The sequence below is a fragment of the Haemorhous mexicanus genome, chromosome 5, assembly GCF_027477595.1.
Source record: "Haemorhous mexicanus isolate bHaeMex1 chromosome 5, bHaeMex1.pri, whole genome shotgun sequence".
NCBI classification, from domain to species: domain Eukaryota; kingdom Metazoa; phylum Chordata; class Aves; order Passeriformes; family Fringillidae; genus Haemorhous; species Haemorhous mexicanus.
This window is the reverse complement of record NC_082345.1, coordinates 69,843,254-69,863,550: the sequence shown is the minus strand read 5'-3', so window position 1 is coordinate 69,863,550 and position 20,297 is coordinate 69,843,254. Positions and strand designations below refer to the sequence as shown.

The following is a 20,297-nucleotide window of genomic DNA, read 5'->3' as shown; positions in this document are numbered from 1 at the left end:
ATGGCGCCGGGCGGCGCCCGGAGCTGCGCGGGAGGTTCCGGGCGGAGCGGGAGCTTCCGGGAGCGGCCGGGCTGAGGAGGAGGAAGGCGAGGATGAAGAAGGAGCAGGTGGCGCACTGCCAGTTCTCCGTGTGGTACCCGCTCTTCAAGGCAGTCACCATCCGCAGGTGTGGGCGGTGAGGGGCGGCGGGGGCTGGCAGAGGCGGTGCGGGCATTAGGGAAGCGTGTGGGGAGGAGTGTGCGGCCGGGTGAAAGCGGTTGGGAGGAGTGTGGGGCGAGGGAGGGTGTCCTGCCCCTCCCCTGAGCCCTGCTGAGGCTCACCTGGAGTGCTGTGTCTGGTTCTGGGCTCCTCAGAGCAGGAGGGACATGGAGCTCCTGGAACGGGTCCGGTGCAGGGCTATGAGCGTGGTTAAGGGACTGGAAAAGCTGAAGGAGCTGGGCCTGTTCAGCCTCGGGGGTCACAAAATGGTTTGGGTTAGGAGGCACTTTAAAGATCTTCTGGTTCCAATCCCCTGCCACGGGCAAGGACACCCTCCTCTAGACCAGGTTGCTCCAACCTCCGGGGATGGGGCAGCCACAGCTTCTCTGGGCAACCTGTGCCAGGGCCTCACCACCCGCATAAGGAAGAATGTATAACACTAATATCTAACTAAGCCAACTCTCTCTCACTTTGAACCCATTCCCCCATGTGCTGTCACTTTAAGCTCTTGTAAATAGTCTTGCTCCATCTTTCCTGCAAGTTCCCTTCAGGTATTGGAAGGAAAAAGAGATGACTGAGAGGGGATTTCATTAATGGATATAAATATCTAAAGAGGGGGTGCCAAAGGATGGACCAGGCTCTGCTTGGTGGTGCCCAGCAATAGAGGGCAAAGGGCAGAAACTGATGCCCAGGAAGTTCCACCTGAACATGAGGAAGAATTTCTGTCCTGTGCAGTGACCGAACACTGGAACAGATTGTGCAGAGAGGGTGTGGAGTCTCCCTCACTGGAGATATTCCAGAAGTGTCTGGACACATCCCTGTGCCCTGTGCTCTGGGATGGCCCTGCTTGAGCAGGGAGGTCGGAGCAGATGAGCCCTGTGGTCCCTTCCAACCTGACCCATTCTGGGATTCTGTGGGGTTGCGTGAGGTAGAGGGCCCCTTTGTGGGACAGAGCTGGGCTAGAGGTGGTGGAGGATTGATTGAGCCATCAGCTGCAGTCCAGGGAGCTGGGGTCTTGTCTCTACATCCCAAGGGAGTGTTTTGGGAAGCCCTGGGGTAGCCAGGTACCCCTGTGCTCCCTGCTCTCCTGGTGGGACTCCATGCTGAACATCAGAAGATATCCACACTGTTCTTATTATCCACATCCTGCTATCCACACTGCTGTTCCTACTTCCTACTTAGACTGTGACTGAATAGATCCAGCCCAAGTGGCCAACTTGGTGTTTCTGTGTATTTCTGGAAGGCATAGTAAATTCTGCAGTTTCTAAGGTGCTGCTGCAGGTCATGAGATGGTTACAAGGACTACCAGTAGCTCAGAAAAGTCGAGGTAGCTGCCCTGTTGGATCAAAAAGTGCTGACATCATGCTTTTAGTAATCAAAGCATTTGATCTCTTATCTTTCTTCGTGTTTAACACAGGCTTATTTTGGTAAGTTTGGTGATAGTCCTGCGTTTTTGGAATGTCAGGATGGCATAGGCAACTTTTGATTTGGATTTTAGAAGGAAAACCTTTAGTTTGAGCAACATGTTGTCTCCTCACAAGCTGCACACAATTTTATTTGGAATTTCTTAGAGCTTTGAAGGAGTGGGGCATTTTTGTGTATTTCATCTAAAATTTTTGTCCTATGCATCCATGGAGGGAAAATGGGCATTGCTTTTTTGGGTGAGGGATAAGATAAGTGAAAGAGAATTTTCTTCCATAATGTTAGGGGATAAAACATAGTGTTGTTCGGCTATGTCCTGTGAAAAAAACAAATTCTTTCATTCCACTAGGATTTTATTTTAACAAGTAGTAATAAGGTATTAAAGAGATTTTCACATTTCTTCCAGTGTTATACTTCCCCTGCCAGAGAATGTGAAAGAGTATTTGCTGGATGATGGAACACTGGTGGTTTCTGGAAGGTAAAGTGTGTTTTCTCCCCAGCTTCCAAGTATTAATGCCATTTTTTATTCACAGCACCATTTTGTATATTCATATTGTATTGAAGCATAATGAGTTTTTCAATTTCACCAGTGTGACTGCAGTAAACCCCACACTGTGTGAGCATGTGAATGGGCTGACTGTTGTTAGTGCAGCTGGATTTGCTGGTGCCTGAAGCAGATCCTAAAATCCATGAACTACAATTCCTTCTAGACCAAGTGGACCAAGTCCTTTCATGTTTTTCTCCACCCTTCTTTGGGGAGAGTACCAGTCTCTGGGATGTTCAGCTACTGGTTTGTGTTTGCTTCTTTGGATCTGGTTGGGTCCAGTTTACAGGCTTGACCTATCCCATGCCAGTCCAGGGGTGAAGTGGCATTTCCTGAGCTTAATTATCAATAAAATAAGTTATATACAGACTCAATAATTAGTAACATTTTATATAATCACTTGCCAGGACTTTGGATGCAGAAGAATGAGGTGGAGAGGTAGCAGGAGCAGCTGGTCAGAACACAGGCCTTGCTCTTTGTTTCTGTGTAGGATCTCACTGTGTGGTTTCCTTGTGGAATGGTTGCTGCATGCATCTTGTTAATGATCAAACTCAGAAATCAGTCCTCACTCCATGATTCCCTAACTGGTAGTTTGCCCCTTGCAGAGCAACCAGTGAGGTTGTGTGTGAAAGGGAGCCTGGTTTGATTTATCAGCTACCAATTTATATAAAAATCGAAGCTGTTTAAATGCCTTGTAAATATTAAAGGCTTTAATTTTTAATTTCTAAATTCTTTTTCTTATTAAAGGATATCCAGAAAATTAGAATTGTTTTTTAAACTGTTTTTGATCAGAAGTAGTATTGTCACCTGCTTCTGCAGAATTGTGCAATTTATTTAGCAGCAGCTGTTTATTTTAATAAGCCTTCAGAAAAGCTGAAATTGAAGGTTTGACTTAACAGCTGTGTTCTACAATTTTGCTGTCTTCAATGGAGTAATGGAGAGCTGGATGATTGACTTAAATTGCATTTTTAAGATGTTTGCAGTTAAAATGCCTTTTAGAAACCAATTTTTTCTGAGTTGAATTTCCTTAGCTATAAGTGAACGTGATCTTTTGCCGTCAAGGCCAAGATTGCTTCTAACCTTCAGTGCACCCTTATCTGACCTCTAGATCTCAAAAACTGGATTGATGGCTTAGTCCTTGTGGAAGTGCATTGAGGAACTGCAGAGACTCAGCTTGTCTAAGAATTGACTTTTGGCAGGGGTGTTCATTTGACCTTGCCCTGTTTGCTACACTCTCCACTTTCCATAGGATCTTCTTTTGTCTGTGTGCTGAGTGTGAGGACATTTTCTTTTCAGAGCCAGAAATTCACAGGTCGACATTTGAAACTCAAGGTTTATAAATTTTTACTTGGAAAGGGAATATGGAGGCAAAAATTTAAATTGAACTTATTTTAAAAAAATCAAATTTGTGTTTATGTCAGAGTACAGTAAAGTTGGAAAAGAATCATTAACAGGGTGTCAAAAACCTTCAGTTATGGTGTTTTAGAGCAAAACCTGATCTGCTAATTTGAAAGAAGCAAAATGTTCATAGTAGGACCTAAGCCTAATGCCAGCTATTTGGTCTTTAGTTTTCAGTACTGGCATCTGGGATTTTTCTCTGCCAGGGTTTTAAGGTTTCATCTTCTTATGAACACATTTTGACATCAAGACCTGGAAATGCTGTGGAAATGTAATGGACATAGTCAAGTCAAACTCCAGTGCTTAATTTTTTTTCCTGTTAATTTTTTGTTTCAGAGAAGATCCACCAAGTCATGCTCAGGAGGGGAGTGATGATGCAGAGGAGATACAGGTTAGCATAGAATGCAAATTAATGTCAAGTCTCTCGAGAAAAATATGAGTGTATAACTTTTTCTGCATAATTTATAGGTTGGGAGAGTTCTTCACAAAAATAATTATTATGTGGTAGTTGCCATAAAAATGTGATCACTTATATGAAGTCAGGGAAAGTTGAAGATATTTCTAAGCTCTTTCACAGAAGACATTTTTTATTTTTCATTTTTTGATAATTGCATTTGTAATAATGATGGGGAATGTTGAAATTGAACTTAATGCTATTTCATGCCCTGAAAAATTAGGAGTAGGTTTGGAGTAGTTACTTCAAGAAACAGTGAAAGTTTCTGAGGCCATAATAACTCTGAAGGCCATTCTAGAGGGAAAACACTGAAAAATGTTGTGATTACAAGTGACAGAAGGTACAAAAAGGAGAAGAAAAAGAAATAAATGTGAAACTAATGGATTGTGGGTCTAAGGATGGAAGTGCTGGAGACAAGCTGGAGATAGGGAAGATTGAGTTCTGAAATGTCCATCTTTCTGATATAAATCAAAATTGAAATTAATGCAGGTATATTTTTATCAATACTTTAGAGTAGAACTACAGCTGAATATACAGTGTTTTTCCTGTCTTAGTTTACAGCCAAAATAATTGCAGGATGGTGATGTTACGCTGTCTGGGGCAATGATTTGAGCTACATGTTTTAAGAGGCTGCATGAATTGTGATGTTCTCATAAATTATAAAGGATGGCTCAGGAAGCTGGTAACCTTTGGATTGTTCTTATTTTGAACAGTGGTCAGATGATGAGAACACTACAACACTTAAGGTAAGGTCCTGTAAAAGCCCAGTGTGGGTTTGTCAGCAGTTTCCTTTCTGCAGCCTTGTGATACAAACCTGTTGCTGGTTAGAGATATCTCTTGCTGTATTTAACATTTTTCAGACCATTTTAGATGGATGGCAGTATAGATGTCTGTAACTTCCAAAAGGTTTTGCTGGCTTAATTTTATTTAACTAAAATGAAACACTTTTCTTCATCCCCAACAATCATAAACTTGTTAGACCCTAGGAAATGAACTGCAGTACAGCTCTAAATATAGCTGTCTTTCATTTTCACTGCTTTGAGTATCTCCAAATTATTTAATCAGACTGTATGCATAAGAAACTAAGCCCCTGCAGCTCAATCTTCACAGCTTTTCTTTTGATATGCCATTATTTCTTCTAAGTGCATCTCTATCATGTTGTTTTTTTTTTTTCTCTTCCGGTCTTTATTGTTTTCTTGCACATGGAATCAAGATCATAATGGATGCAAACCAGGTTTTCTTGATGTTTTTCTTACATCATTTTTTTGAAATTTGCTGTTGCCCCACCACTGTCAGAGTTAAAGTACTTATGGCACTTGTCTGCCATCGATGCTGTGACTTAAGTCCTTTAGCTCCCTAATGTTCATCAGGGTGTGGAATTGCTCATGTTGGATTAGGTGCCATGTGATCACAGCCATGCTTTGAGTGGTGCTTCTGCTAGCACAGAATTTATAGCCTTGAGTTTAAAACTAATACGTTTGTGCACACTGATTAATCTTCAGTTCAAATATTTATCCTTTGATAGCCTAGATTCCTTAAATTGTAAATTATTTAAAACAAGGATTTTAGGATCTATCATATGGTTTGAAAAGCTCATGGTAATTATGGTAAATAAGTAATACCAGGGTTTTAATCAGGTTCTGTTATAATGTAGAACACAATAAGCAAATACATATTTAAGAGGTATTTACCTGTCAGAAGAGCACAGGGCAAATGACTCTAGTATATCTAGGTAAGTCTACAGCTTCCTCATGAGGGGAGTGGAGGGGCACAAAATTCTTTTTTGAGAATAACTTGCATTAATATTAATGGTGACAAAGCCAGGCATTCAAAATTTAGGAAATGATGGAGTCCAGCTTGTTTATGCAGTTGCAGAACTTTCCTCTTGTGTGTATAATTATCCTGTTGTGTTAATCAAATAACATGTTGGCAACATTTTCCCAAGGAGGCTTAGTATGTGCTGGTATTACATAGATAGTAGGACTCCTGATTCTTGTCAAAACAAGAGAAGCTTGGATCAGAATGCAGTGGATGAAGAGTTTTACTTCTTGCAGGAGCAGTTTCTAAAATCAACTGAAAGTCTAAAAATAAAATTAGTGAAATGTTTTTTTCAGTTTTCCATGTGTAGTTTCCCATGGAGATTAGGTAACGTACGAAGGAAAGGTTCAGAATTCTTGAAGTTCAGTCTAGGCCACTGCACTAAAATGTGAGAAGGTTTTTTTAAATGTTTGCATTTGGGGAAGCTGCAGTGTGGAGATGCCAGAATATATGAGGTTTTTTTATTCACTTGCATGGCTGTGAGGGTTTTTAAGTTTAGAGGCATCAATTAGCTTTAGCCTAGGAGTTACTTTTGAATTGAGTTTCAAAATAGGTAGCAATAGTGTTTCTATGTATTTCTTGCTATAAATCCTATTACATGAAAAATCTTTGACATATGCTTCAAATCCTTTCATATTATTTTAAAGGTCAGCAACCTGGTTTGTTTTTTTTTTCTGTAGCACTACATTCAGGGTAGAGTTTGGAGCAGCCTGAAGAGTTGTGTTTTTTTTTTACCTCAATCTTAGATTTTCAATGTTCTTTGCAAGGCAAGGTTTTCTAGTCCAACCTTTGCAGTGTGTCCTCTATTTTGAATCAATATATTGTTAAGCAGCTACTTTAAGACCTAATTGAAGAGCTGATTAGTTAAAATATTACTAGCATTTTATAAAACTAGAGCCTAAATGAGCAGCTATCACTCAAATTGCTTATGAATTGCTAAAGATATGTTTAATTCTAAAATCACTCTTCAGAAGTTTAAATATTACTGGATCTATTTGTGTACAATAATCAACCATGGGATATAAACCAACAGGTAAGGATTTAAGGTTTGGTTATTTGACTTGTGTTTTTGCCAGCTGTTGTAGATTTCTTGGTGGCTCTTATGATGTTTTGGGTTTTCTCCTGAAGTTCATGATACTTGCTAGTAATGAGAGGGGGAACTGGGAGCATTTTCATTTTTCTCTGATAGAAAAAAATGACAGATTTGATAAAGTGATTTATTTAAGTGATTTTCTTGTATGCTATATTTCTGAGGTTCATACTGATTTTGGACTTATTTCTAATGCAATATGTATTTCTAGCAGTATTTAGAAGATGGCTGCACTTCACTATTAAATTTATATTTTTGCTATTGTTCTTGGTTCAGGCACCAGAATTTCCCGAGTTCACAGCTAAAGTTCAGGAAGCAATAAGTTCCTTGGGTGGCAGTGTTTTTCCTAAACTCAACTGGAGTGCTCCAAGGGTAAGAATGCTGGCCCCCAAAACTTGTAACAGATGTTGTCCTACAAAATGTTTTGTGTTTGGTTTCTCTCAATGCTTTGGAAAGAAGAGGAGACTAGTGGTTCTGATGAAGGAAGAAGTGATACACAAGGTATCAGTGAAGTGGTGGATTCTTTACTCTTTAGTGGAATCCACCACTTCACTGATATCTTGTCTATCACTAGGTGGTGATATTGCATTTTCAGGGAGGCTGATGCATGGCAGCACTGACTTTCCTATCTAAAACTAGTTCAGGATACTAGTTGAAACCTTTACCTGGTATAAAGATGAAAAGCACCACAGTTTCAAAAAAAAAAGCAGTAAACTTTCCCCTAGTTAATTTTAGGTACTCATATCTTGTCTATCATTAGATGGTGATTTTTAGGGAGGCTGATGCATGGCAGCACTGACTTTCCTATCTAAAACCTATATCCTGGTCACAGATGGTTGTGTGATGGGCAGGCTCTTGTTCAGGATACTAGTTTAAAACTTTACATGCTATAAAGATGAAAAGCACCACAGTTTCAAAAAAAAGGCAATAAACTTTCCTCTAGTTAATTTTAAGTACTCTTAACTGTACTGTAATGATGAGTGCACCCAAATATTGTTTTGTGTTCTCAAGAGACATTGTGTTCAATCAAGCATTCCAAGAAAATTCCTGGAAGCAGTAAGGCAAAAACCTAATTTTGCAAATGAATTTGCACTGCTTTCATCAGAGTATTCATAAGAAAATCAAGCACTATCTTGTCTCTTTTAACAACTAATAAAGTTTTCCTCAAAATAAAAAGAAATACTTTTCTGCATCTATTTCAAACCTTGCATAATATTTAGATAGACTTGAAGTTTGCAGTCCCTCTGCTAGTAAAGGTGTGTTTTAGGTAATCTCTGTGTTTCTTTAGGATGCCTACTGGATAGCAATGAACAGCTCTCTGAAATGTAAAGCTCTCAGTGACATCTTCCTCCTCTTCAAGAGTTCAGACTTCATCACTCGTGACCTCACTCAGCCGTAAGTCCATTTCCAGCAGACAATCTTAGTTATACGCAGCCAGAAAAAGCCAAAAGCAAACCAGAAAGACATTAAAGTAGCACAGGCAACCAGTGTGCCTTGACAGTATGTACTTAGAACTTATTTTTTTGACTACCTTTCCAGAGCAAGTCATTCTTAAGATTTTTAGCCTTCCCACATCTCTTGGCGTTTACTTGTTGCTACCCTCCTTATTAGTGCCACTTCCTATGATAATACCGTGTGACTTTACCATGTCCTCTTATTTTAAAGCTGTTGAAATTTGTGTAGCTGCCTGGAAGATGCTTGAGATTTCTGCTAATATATTTCACATATTTGTAGAGCTTGCTCTGAACCCAAGTTCTTGTAGCTCTTGAAACAAACACATTCCAGGTGACTAAGGATAGCAATTACAGATAAAATGAAAAATATTATGTGCTTGGGGTTGATTTTTATCTGCTTACATGAAGGGAGTATTTAATTGTATAGGAACAGTTTCTTCCTGTAGTGCCTCCATCTCTTTGATTTATGTCACTCATTTCTAAAATACAGCATTTTTCTGAAAGAAAATGAGATTACCAGAGTTGATATTTCTGTTACTATGGTTACTTTTTTTGTTTCTCCTAGACAAGCAGAATTTCAAAGAAAAGGGGCAATCTGTGGCTTGGTATCTGACAGATAATTTTCCAGTAATTATTCAATGCTTATTTACAGTACAGGATCTTTCAGGAGACTCAGTCAAATGCTGAGCCATTGTTTTAGGTGCCTTATAGGGCGTTACCAGGTGTAAGTTTCATGTCAAGTGGCTTATGTCTTGACAAAAATTTTCTTTTTAAAGTGTGAAACCAGTTAGAGTAATGCTGTACAACTGCCTTCTTTTTTATTCCTGCAACTCTAATGAGACTGTCTTTCCCCAGGTTTTGGTACATGAGGAAAAAAAAAAGGGGGCTTTTGGCAGCAAGGCTGTAACCCGAATTCTGATTATATATTTATATCATGCCTTACCTGCAATGAGAGGAGGTGCTGGGGAAGAGACTAAGGAGGAGGGGAGAAGAGTTTGAAAAGTATGTTGGACTTGGGAAACAATTGTGAAGAATGAGAATTTATGATTTTGGGGTCACAGAGAATGAAAGGAATGGGGGAGATGACAAATCTATAGTTTACATGTCAGAGGTGAGTGAATTCTCATAAGCCTTTGGTGCCTTCCCAAGGAGCTGCTTTTCATAGTTTCCCCTAATGAGAGGTGAGGTGTCTGGAGGATGGCTTGCTCACAGAGATGAGCAGTAAAATTTTTGTTGCAATGGCTTTCAGGACTGATTATTGTAGGTCTGAAAAGGGCTGCACACTTTGCATCATCCCTTTTAACAGTTAAATACCATGGGGGTTATATTTACTATCTTCATGCATTAAAGAGGTCCAGCAAAAAGTACCTAGAGCTCCTTGCAGAATTTCTGTTTGATTAACTGTTTTCTAGTGAGTCTTGGAGACAAGCAAATGTTCAGCAAGTGCCACTTGATTTAGGTGTGGCAACTCTGTGTGGTAGAATGAATGAAAATACACTGATACTGAAATCAGTGTATTTTCTGTCTGGATTAATCTTGTTCCAGTCAGTGCCTCAGCTCTTCACTTCACCCCTGCAGTGAGCACTGGCTTGGTGGGAGGGGCAGTGAGGACATTCTGGTGGCTATGGTGTGAGGTTTCACAGCATGGCTATTGACTTGAAGCATCAGTGATTTCACCTGAAGTTCACACAAGAACAGTGGTGGCTGAGCAGCCCATAGCAGGCCCATTCCCTCCTCCTGATCCTGCTGTGGGAGAATAACCTCTTGCAGAAAGGCAACACCTCAAACTCCACTGGTCCAGTCCATTTAGGCTTTTTTTCCAGTGTGTTAAGAACACCAGATCACACAACTAAGGTGGTAAAGTAAAGCTTATGACATGATTGTGGGAAATCACCTTGGTCTCTGTGTATATCTTGTAATTTATGACTATGTCATACTTGATTAAAGCATTTATTATTGTCCAGTCTCTGCTTAGTATTTCTAAATTACAAAGTTATGTGTACAGAATGTCCCCAGGAACAGTGCAATGATTATTGCTAAATCAGTGGTCATCCTTAATTATACTATTGATTAGCTGCCAGTTCACTAGTCCTTAGCAAGCAGAAATTAAAAATGTAGCTGGCATAAAAACCTGAAGTGCTGAACAAATTACATACATAATGCATCCAAATCCCTTGGAAGGACTACTTGGAGAGAGGAGAAATGCTCTATATTTCTACTTTGTCAATAATGCTCAGTATGGTCTAAAGGTTTCTTGCCCTACATAAGTAACAGCTGAAATGCTGAATACCCTTTTTTTGGTGTTGTTTTGTTTCCTGTGCGATTTTATAAACTTAAATATCCACTTCATATGGTCATAATATGGTAAACGTGCTGCAATGGCAATTTGTAGATCTGGGTTTTAATCTAGAAATTTAAGCCAGTGATGTGGGACTTAAGGCAAACCACTTTATTTGCCTTTTTCTTCCTCTCCCATTTCTTGTCTGCCTCTAAACATTGTTCAGCTCAGGGAATGCCCTTGTTGTAATTATCAACAGTCTCAAGTTCCGAGAAAACTTCAACCATGTAATGCTTCAATACAAACTATTAAAAAATATGGACTCAGTGCAAATATACTTGAGCATGATTAAATTGACTGTTTTAAAAGTTTGGATTCTCTCATGATGCTGACACCTTGGTTGAAGAGTTCAGACTAATAAATTACTTTTTCCAGCATATTAATTTTAAATAAATTAACAAAGACTTCAGAGTGATGAACTCATTAATGCAGTTGATGTTGTTTTTGCTTCAAAGTCAGCGTTGTATTTTACTTAGTTGAGTTCACAAAAAATCTTGTGGGTGGTGTGATCTTAATTTTTCAGGAATTAATGTAGGCTTTCAGAAGCTTAGTGTTGAGTATACGTGATTAAAAAAATCCCTTTCTAACTGGGATTTCTTTTAAGTGATTAAAGCTCTTCTTCTGAGCAGAAAGCTCTGTATAGCCCTGGTGGATGTATTGGTGTAAAATGAAGTTTTCTTCCTTATTGTTAGAATGGGTGGACTATGTTTTGTTAAAACATGATTGATTGCTCGCCTTGAGACTGGTAGAAATATTAGCAGTACTTCTAATGATGTGATAATGCCTCTGCATTCTGACAGCCTTTCTGATGCCAGACTTAATGCTTTTAATATTGAATTCCAAAGTTTTTTGAGATGTGGAGGAATAACAGCCTGTGTTCTCCTAACAAAACATAGGAGGCAGTGTTGGACCATGAAGAATGTGCCTTAGCACTCCAGTATATTTTTGCAGGAGCAGGAGCTGATAGTTTAGGCTTTAATATAAACTGTTTCAAGGTAAGCAGTTGCACATGAGAGGATGTGGCAAATGAGGCCTTTGATGGTGATTTTTTTATTTTGAGGTTTTACTCTCGCCCATTTTTCCTAGCAATTTACAGTGTGGTACAAGATTCTCTTTTCAGGGGTGTATGAATTTCCTATTTCTTTTAGGCCTCAGAGTTCCAGCAAGGTTTAATATTAAAGGAATAAAGATACAGTTCAACGGCTGTTAAAAACTTCTCCTTATTCTTTTTTAAATAAGATTTTAAAATAAACTATGAGATAATAACAGGGAAGTATCAAGTACAGAACAAATTTTACAATTCTTGTCATATTCATAATAGTTCCTAAATCTCTCAGTGATTTGCAGATGAATTCATGACTTTCTTAGCAGGGTAGGTACTGGAGAAACTTGCCAACCTTTTGCTGTTCTTAGTGTTGAAAACTGACCTCCATAATCACTTTTTGTAGCATGTCCTGTGGTCAAGTATTTGCATTTGGAGTTTGACATAGAGCTGCCACATATAAAGAGATCTTGATCCTTCTGGTCTTGACTTCTAAGTGTAACTCTGAAGAAAAGCTGTTGACCACAACAACAGAAGAGTTTGATCCTTTCACCCATAGTATTCAAAATGACAATTTTCAGAGGCTTCAGAAAATACAGCTCAGGCATGTCTCAATTTGGGGTGCCTGACATCTTTCTGATTATTCTTTCAAGTACATCCAAACCTGAATAGGATGTGGGTTGAAGACACCCCACTTAGCATCGTGCCTCTAGAGATCAAAAGCCCATCTGTAGTACAAGATGGGTCTCAGCAATAAATGCTACAATGAGCTGGTAAAAAATATAAAATGGCACACTCAAATCGCCTAAAATTTACTCCCTGAACAAAGGTGGCCTTTTGTCAATGAAAACTCTTGATAATATTAAGAAGGAAAATTAGATTAAAAAAAAATGAGTTTATTTTGTCTTGTGCTGTGTTCACCCATTTTTTTCCTCATTTACACTTAGTCCTGTGTCATTAAGGCTCAAAAAAACCCAAAAAACCTACTGTGTCTTGCAGTATTTTTGCCTCTTTGCTTGATTTGGCAGTGATACCTGCACAGTCTGTGGGGCTTGGGATGGCACCCAAGGATTTAATTTTCTGACTTACAAGGGAAGAGGTACCATCCTTCCCCACATAGCTCTTACCCAAAATATTTGAGGGTAGAGTTAGGGAATAATTTTGATTATAAGGCTGGGTTTTTTTTGGCTGCTGGAAAAGACTGTTATTGGAATGAAGTGGATTGCAGGTACCCCAGTCTCAGATATGGAGTCTGTGAGAGGTGATACCTCTCGTGCGCAGGCACTGTAAAACTGCACATGCTGGACTTCAGCTGCCTTTGTAGATAAGTTTATTATTGGCTTTGTGTGTGGGGGAGATATTTTCTTCAGCAAGATAGGCATATACTCTAGTAAGGGAGGAATTCTGATTCTAGCAAAACTGTGAGCTCTCATGGGTTTGTTTCTGTTGCCTTGACAGATCTTAAATTGTGGGGAATCTAAACTGTAGCTGAAGGATGTTATCTGTTTACACAGGCTTACAGATATATATATATATATATATGATGTGTTTGATCACTGTGCTTTTGGAAAGCCTGCCTGTATTGCCCTACTTTTCTGTGTGTTGTGGATATTAAAGTCTAAACTAAAATGTGTGAAATTTATTTCTGCTGGCAGCATACAGAATGAACTCTTACAATAGCTCTTCACTTCAAACCAAAGGCTGAGAAGCCATGTCTTACAAATGCAATGTTTATATGAGACTTTTGGGTTGCTGAAGGAAGTTCACTGCCAAAAGGAGATCCTATAAATATTGAATTTAGGACTATTGCTCAGCAGTGACCCTTAACACAGTTCTGTGCTTCCAAGTAGTTTGTTGCCAATAAGGTCAGGGAGTAGAAATGGAAGAAAAACACATGTTCCTCTGTGAATACCTTCTGAAAGTTACAGAATCTATTGCAAGGTTTACTGTAAAATGGTAAAAGAGGTACAGGGAAGCTGACTTGGTTTATAACTGCCTCCATTCTTGCTAGCTCCCAAAAGGAGACAGACAGAGTCAGCTCCTCAAAAGGGACAAAACCTTGACATCTGCTTGGAGTTGTGGAAATAGTTTTGTTTATTCCCACTCTCAAGGGATTTGTAAGAGCATTTCTTAAGGCTCTTAATTTAAAAAATACCATGCTATGGAATCAGGAGTGCTGAGCAGCAGCACTGTTTTGCATCCTTTATTCATGGAAATGAACTGCTGTAAGGCATGATGATGTGTCTCTGTTGTGTGGTTTGGGAAGTTAAACATTAAAAGTACTTGGCAAAACATGCTGCAGTGAAACTGGATTAGATTGCTCAAGTTTATTGGGTTTTTTGAGAATTCAGTTATGCCAACATAACAATACAAGGGGAAAAGAGCAGCACTGTTGATTCAAACAGAAATAAATCAACAGTGAATAAACACTGACGTTTTGGACACATCCCTGTCCAGATTTAAGTGCTTCCAAATTGCACTAGAATAAAAGAGGTGATGATTCTGGTTTTTTCCCATAATAATTGTCAAAAGGAGAGTTGTTGTTATGTATTGCACTTACTTGCTCTGTACGTATTGGAGATAATTTAACAGTAGCTCTTCTGTTTCACAGTTTGGGGTTATTTTTCTCAGTATGGCTAAAATCTTACATGTAAAGCAGATTTTGAAGCCTGTGCCTTATTTTTCCAGATTTATTCACTGTACTGATGATTCCCCTGATCCTTCCTTGAACTATGAGGTAGGATTCCTTGCATGATTTCTAAGTAATTTAAAAGAGTTGCTCACAGGCTGGGTGACATTTGTGACTGGGTTTCTGTCCATCAAATGTGTTATGTTTGTTTTATTCACGTTGCTTTCAATATGAAGGGAAGTCTGGTTCAGCACTACAGGTCATAAGAAGTTCATTTAATTGCAGATCAGGTGGGCTGAAGTGCAGACTTGAGAAGCTTCCTTGCAATGTCCTCTCATGTCTGTCAGGTTGTGACAGGAAGGACAAGTTCAGTAGCTCAAATAAATGTATTCTTGATGGTGAGCTGCTTGTGAACATCACACTGAGCTTACCAAGGTTGAGGCTTGCTGCAGTTGCTGGGGACGTCCTGAACTGGTCTGTCACATCTTGTTTCCTATGTTTGTTACCAGATCAAAATGTTCAGCTAGAGATGCTTTAAACTGATAATGTGGAGCTACTGCTCTTATGGTAACATCTAGTCATCTCTCTAAGAATAGTTTTTATGTAAATATAACATTTGTCATAATGAAGTGGGCTTTAAAGGACTTTTCAAAAGTGAATGAACCTTGTTTTATTTTAAAGCACTATCAAGTGTACTTTAAAAATACAGGGCATCCAGAAGTTGGAACAAAGAGTTTAATGTTAACACCATAGTTAGGAATGTCATCTCTGGTTACTGAAGTTTTCTGCTGCAGTTTAAATGGTTTGGGAGTTGCCAGCATCCAGTAGCAGTAGCTGAAGCCTTCAATCCTTCAGAATATTTCATCTTAGGAAATAGAGAAACTTGAGAAAGTGCCAGAAAGATGCTTTAATTCCCAGGCAGTCTGTCCTATTGACTATAATAGTTTGCTTTCTATTTCTGTCCTGTGTCCTTATTTTAACTGGTTTGCGCCTTCAAAGGCGTCACAGAATTCTGCTTGGGTGTGTACCAGAATAGAGGTCGATTTGGATAAATTTAATTCTGCTCATCATCTCCTTTGACTAGGGAGCAACTTTCTGCCAATTCCATGACAGATTTGTTGTGTTGTACGGCAGGGTTTTTATTTTCCATGCTTTATCATTAATGTAACTTGGGAGTTGTTTCATAAATGAATTCACAGTTATAAATGCTGTACAAAGTGGAGGAGCATAAGATAATTAAGGTGGGTAGGGACCTCAGGAGGTGCCTAGTTCATCCTCATGCTTGAAGCTGGGTAAGGAATGAGATCATATTGTCTCACTTGGCTTTTTATAAAATCTGTCTTGAAAACCTCAGTGGGTAGAGGCTGCCCAGCCTCTGTGAGGGAGCTTTTCCAATGCTTGACAGTCCTCATGGTTTCTTACGCCCAATCTGAACCTTTCTGCTTTAAGCTAGTTTATACTATGTGGTCTTTAGAGATCCCATCCAACTGAAAGCATTCTGTGATTCTCTTGAAATTAATATAAAATCAAATTGTTTTGAAATATTTTTAATGATGATTATGTGAACTGCAAATTTAAGATAGTTTTGTTTTCTAGTATCAGTGGTCATCTTACCATTTCAGCAAGACTGTAGCTCTGAAAGGCAGACCTGTTGACAAAAGGATACTGTTACTTTTCTGAAACAATGCTTTGTCATTTGGTTTTCCTCCACAGCTTGTTCTTCGCAAATGGTGTGAACTAATCCCTGGTGCAGAATTCAGATGCTTTGTCAAGGAGAACAAGCTTTTAGGTAAGGAATTTCTTAAAAACAAAATTATTGGATGAAGTTTTGAGGAGTTTCTCTGACTCTATGAATGAGAACTAAGGCTGAAGGAAGCTTTTTCTTTTCACACCTCATTTCTGAAATTAATGGTTTATTCTTTCTGTAATTTAAAATGTGGTTTACCACATCTCACTTTCCACTGTATTTGAAAGCCTGACAGCTCAGCATGCTTGCCATTACAGTGGGAATATTCTTAATTTAATTGTTAATTTAGAAACTTCACCCAAAAGCAGTATTTTATATTCAGGAGCAAATTGCATCGACTCCAACTTGCAGAATGAATACAGAGGCAGTTTTGTGTTGTGCTGTAAATACATGACCCCATGTGGATATTATATATAGAAAGTTGGGGAGGTCAGAACATCTCCACAGGTGTAGGAGGTGTCTTGAGTCCGTATTAAATTCAGTGTAGCTTAGTTAGAGCCTGTTGTTCTGTTACTCAAATGCAGAATCCTAAATGTGAAATATTTCAAGTAGCACTGAAGAGCCAGTGTATCCATCCACAGCATGCACAGAGCTGGTGGGTGCATTGGAAGACCCCTGGCAGCTGGAGAACAGGCAGATTGTGCTAGAGCATGTGTTGTAGGCAGCTGAGTAGGGTAAATTTAGGGTAATTTAGGGTAAATTTAGCTCTGTTTTACTCCTCTGGTTGTGTTGACTATTCTCTGCTGACTATAGGAGGAAATGAGATACTCAGTGCACATACAGGTGCTTGAATTGAGGGGTTTAATTTCAGGCTAATTGCTACTCTAAAGTTTGATTTTGGTGTGGTCTGCCATGAAATCTTTAGAGATGAACAGAAACTCAAATAGCACAGGATTAGTGCACATTTGTCTGAACAAGGTTGAATCATTCTGCCTAAACTCTTCTAACAAGGAAGTGTTATAGCAGTGATGGAGCAAATACAGGAAGGAAGGTGATTTTTTTTTTGCTATAAAATAAAACTAGGTTTGCTCACTTTGCCTCTTTCATCCTACATATTCACAAGCACCAAGCTCCATATCCACAAGTGGTCTGTCCAGTGTTCCTTGTGATGATATGGAAGGCCAGGGACATTGGCTTTGTAGTTCTCACTGCTCCTCCTGTCTTAGCATGGTGAGTTTTGGCTGTGCCTTTTTGTACCTGTTGGGAGCTGTCAGCAGTTTGTTGCTCCATCCAGTCCCACCTCTGTGAACCTCTAGGAGCACACTCCCTGTTCTTCATTTCCTGATTTGGGTTTCTTATGGAGCTGCACACAGGTATTTCAGCTGTGCTAATCCAGGTGCTGTCAACACACACCATTTTCCTAAGCCCTTTTATTTGGCTGTTCTGTCTGGTGTTCCTATGCTCATCTTCCCATTTTCTCTCCATTTATGCCAGCTGCAAGTGTATTACAGCTCTCTGTAACAGAGTTTATCTTCCTAATAGCAGAGATTTCCCATTAAGTCTGTATTGCTTAATGGCCCCTGACAGAGCTTTTTGGAGGGAGGAGAGCTGAATCCTGTCCTGTCTTGTGATGCTGGAACACCATAAGTGCCAGAGATACAAAGCATTTGTACACTGGCTAATTAAGCACTCTGCATTTCATGGCCAGGTTTTGAAACCTAGTGTATCTGCCAGTATGTTTTTGGTTTTTTTTTTTTTTTTTTTTTAGCTAGCACTCCAGCTGCATTTCTGAAGATAGTTCCAAGATTTTTCACAGTATGTTCCCATACTCTTTAAATTAATAAGCCTGTCAGTCAAACTAAGGAATGATACTTGCAGTATAGTGAATGATTTTCCAGTTACACATCTGCATCCCCTTAGATGCCACCATGTTTTGGTTTTTGTTTTTTAGACTCAATTTAAGCTTTGCAGTAGTATTAAAAATTAAAAGTTCCACTGACATCACAAACTTTTTATATGAACTTTTTAAAAAAGAGCACATCTTTGGCAGTAGTCAAAGTCTTACTTTGTGTAAAGTTTTGTAAAACTCTGTGTTTTGTATATGGTTTAAACAGCAAACTGAGGTCACTGATATGTCTTCCTTGGGGAATTCTGTCTCTTTTTGTATGTAAATAGCCTGAATTACTCATTCTGCAGTGATGGGACAGGTCTTGGATTTGACATTTGTCAAGCAGGGTATTGCAATGTTTTATGTTGACACATATCCTGTACGAGAACTCTTGTCACTCAAGATGCATGTGAGTGTATAATCCTGTTGATGTCATTTTAAACCAGTGTCTTGTAGACAAATGTATGAAATTAAGAACTTGTAGGAGGAGTGGTTTGTCTACATAGGCAAGAAAACCCTTGAGGGAGCAAATGGGAGCACTAAGGTACTGGCCTGCATGCCATCCCACTGATTTGGGGATTTAGGGATGCCTTATCAAACAGGCACATGTTATTTCACACTTAAAAAATTAGTTAAAAAATAATCTGTGGTATCCAAGAGTCATCTTTGCTAATGTGCAAGCTTAGCCTCCACCCCTGGCATTTCATGGTTCCAAATTGTGGTCTCTATTGTGATGTGCAGAAAAAAGTTTTGGACCAGAGTAACCAAAGGGAATAAAACTGAAAGGAAGATTAAACACAGGCATAGTTTCCTCCTGAAATTCACTTTAAAATAGTTAAAGTGTGTACATATATAATGAGGTTTACAAAATTCTGGACAGAGCTGTTCAAGGAAGAGATTCCTAATGGAAGTACTCAAAGTGTAGCAGAGTAAAGACAAACAGTAAGTCACTGTTTTCTAATAAAGGTAGAAACTTGGGAAAATCCCATCTTTTGTGTCTGATAACTGCTTTTTTTTTCCTCTGGTTGAGTTTTTTTGCATGCCTAGACCTCTCTATAATTACCTGAAATTATTGACAGGTATATCACAGAGGGACTACACCCAGTACTACGATCATATCTCTAAGCAGCATGAGGAGATCTGTAGGTCCATACAGGAGTTTTTCAAGAAACACATACAATATAAATTCTTGGATGAAGACTGTAAGTATCTTGAGGGTATCTGTGGGTATGCATCTCTCTCTTCAATGCTCTTGCTTTCACAGGGCTTGGTTCTCTTTAGTCTGGGAGAGTCTGAAAGCTCTTGTGGCTACAGCATGTAGCTGCAAAGGTTTGCAATTATACTGGCAACAAAAAAAACCCTGAAGGAATAGGCTGGAGCTCTCCAAGAAAACACAAGAGATGTGTGAAAGATCCCTTCAGAAGGCATAATAATTTTTTTAAAGCTTTTCCGCCTTGTACCTGAAAATAATTTTTATGTCAGAAAAGTGGGGAAAAAGATCTTAAAAAAGATCCTTGACAAAAGGCATTCAGTAGTGAGAAGAATACTTGTTTATAAAGGTGTTGTCAGATGTTTGCTGCTAAATTATTGATGTATTCCTTGAATAAAGGATTTTTAAGTTTCTTTTCAAGAAGTTTTAATTATTTCATGTAGAATATCAATGCACACCAGGTTAGGTGCCAAAACCTTTGAATAAAGGCCACAGTATTTAACACACCTAATCAGTCCAAGTAAATTGTGTTGTTCTCTAAATGTGACGTCCTTTGCAAATTTGATTTGAAGTAGTTTTCTAACATGGTTTAGTGATAATTGAATGTTGTTACATCGTGATGGGTGATCAATAGTGGTGAAAAACATGATGGAGAAATTTAAATTAGGTCTGGCATGGACCAAACCTCAGCTTAGCAGAAAACCATAAACCTAAAAATTTTCTGGCAGTTTTACTGTCATGTCTAATGCTTTGATAAGTCAACCTTTAGGTAGGTTTTTAACATTATTAATTGTTTTACTGGGACACCAGAGCTGTCAAATAGATCTGTCCTCTTTAACTGTCTGAAAAAGGTACCTTCAAGTGCCAGTCTCTGTTATATTGAAATTCTTAATAATTTGACTCTGCAAAGCTGCTCTGTTTCAGCCCAAAGAAGTTCTCATGGACTGCTGCTTGGAGAAGACCAGTAGAATAGTACGTTAATTTAATAAGTCCATTACATTTTGAAGTGAGATCAGTCATATAGATCTGGCATTCTGATTGCTGCCTTTTAATTTTCCTCTGTGTTTTAATGTAATTTTAGCTGGTATGTAATCAACTGATAGATAAGAATTCAGGGCACTATTT

General features: G+C 38.9%; 1 protein-coding gene across 2 annotated transcripts in view; it reads left to right on the top strand.

The window, feature by feature from the left end:
• The first annotated feature begins 3 nt into the window (after window positions 1-3).
• Window positions 4-20,297, top strand: part of CDC123 (cell division cycle 123) — a 31,643-nt gene continuing 11,349 nt past the window's right edge. The window contains exons 1-9 of one of the 2 annotated variants that reach the window (XM_059847500.1): window positions 4-166; window positions 2,027-2,098; window positions 3,899-3,953; window positions 4,730-4,762; window positions 7,201-7,296; window positions 8,213-8,319; window positions 14,447-14,495; window positions 16,101-16,176; window positions 19,042-19,164. In XM_059847500.1, coding sequence (XP_059703483.1) covers window positions 93-166; window positions 2,027-2,098; window positions 3,899-3,953; window positions 4,730-4,762; window positions 7,201-7,296; window positions 8,213-8,319; window positions 14,447-14,495; window positions 16,101-16,176; window positions 19,042-19,164 — 685 coding nt within the window. In that variant the 5' untranslated portion in view covers window positions 4-92. The remainder of the gene's footprint in view (window positions 167-2,026; window positions 2,099-3,898; window positions 3,954-4,729; window positions 4,763-7,200; window positions 7,297-8,212; window positions 8,320-14,446; window positions 14,496-16,100; window positions 16,177-19,041; window positions 19,165-20,297) is intronic. The other variant, XM_059847501.1, reaches the window with a different exon arrangement.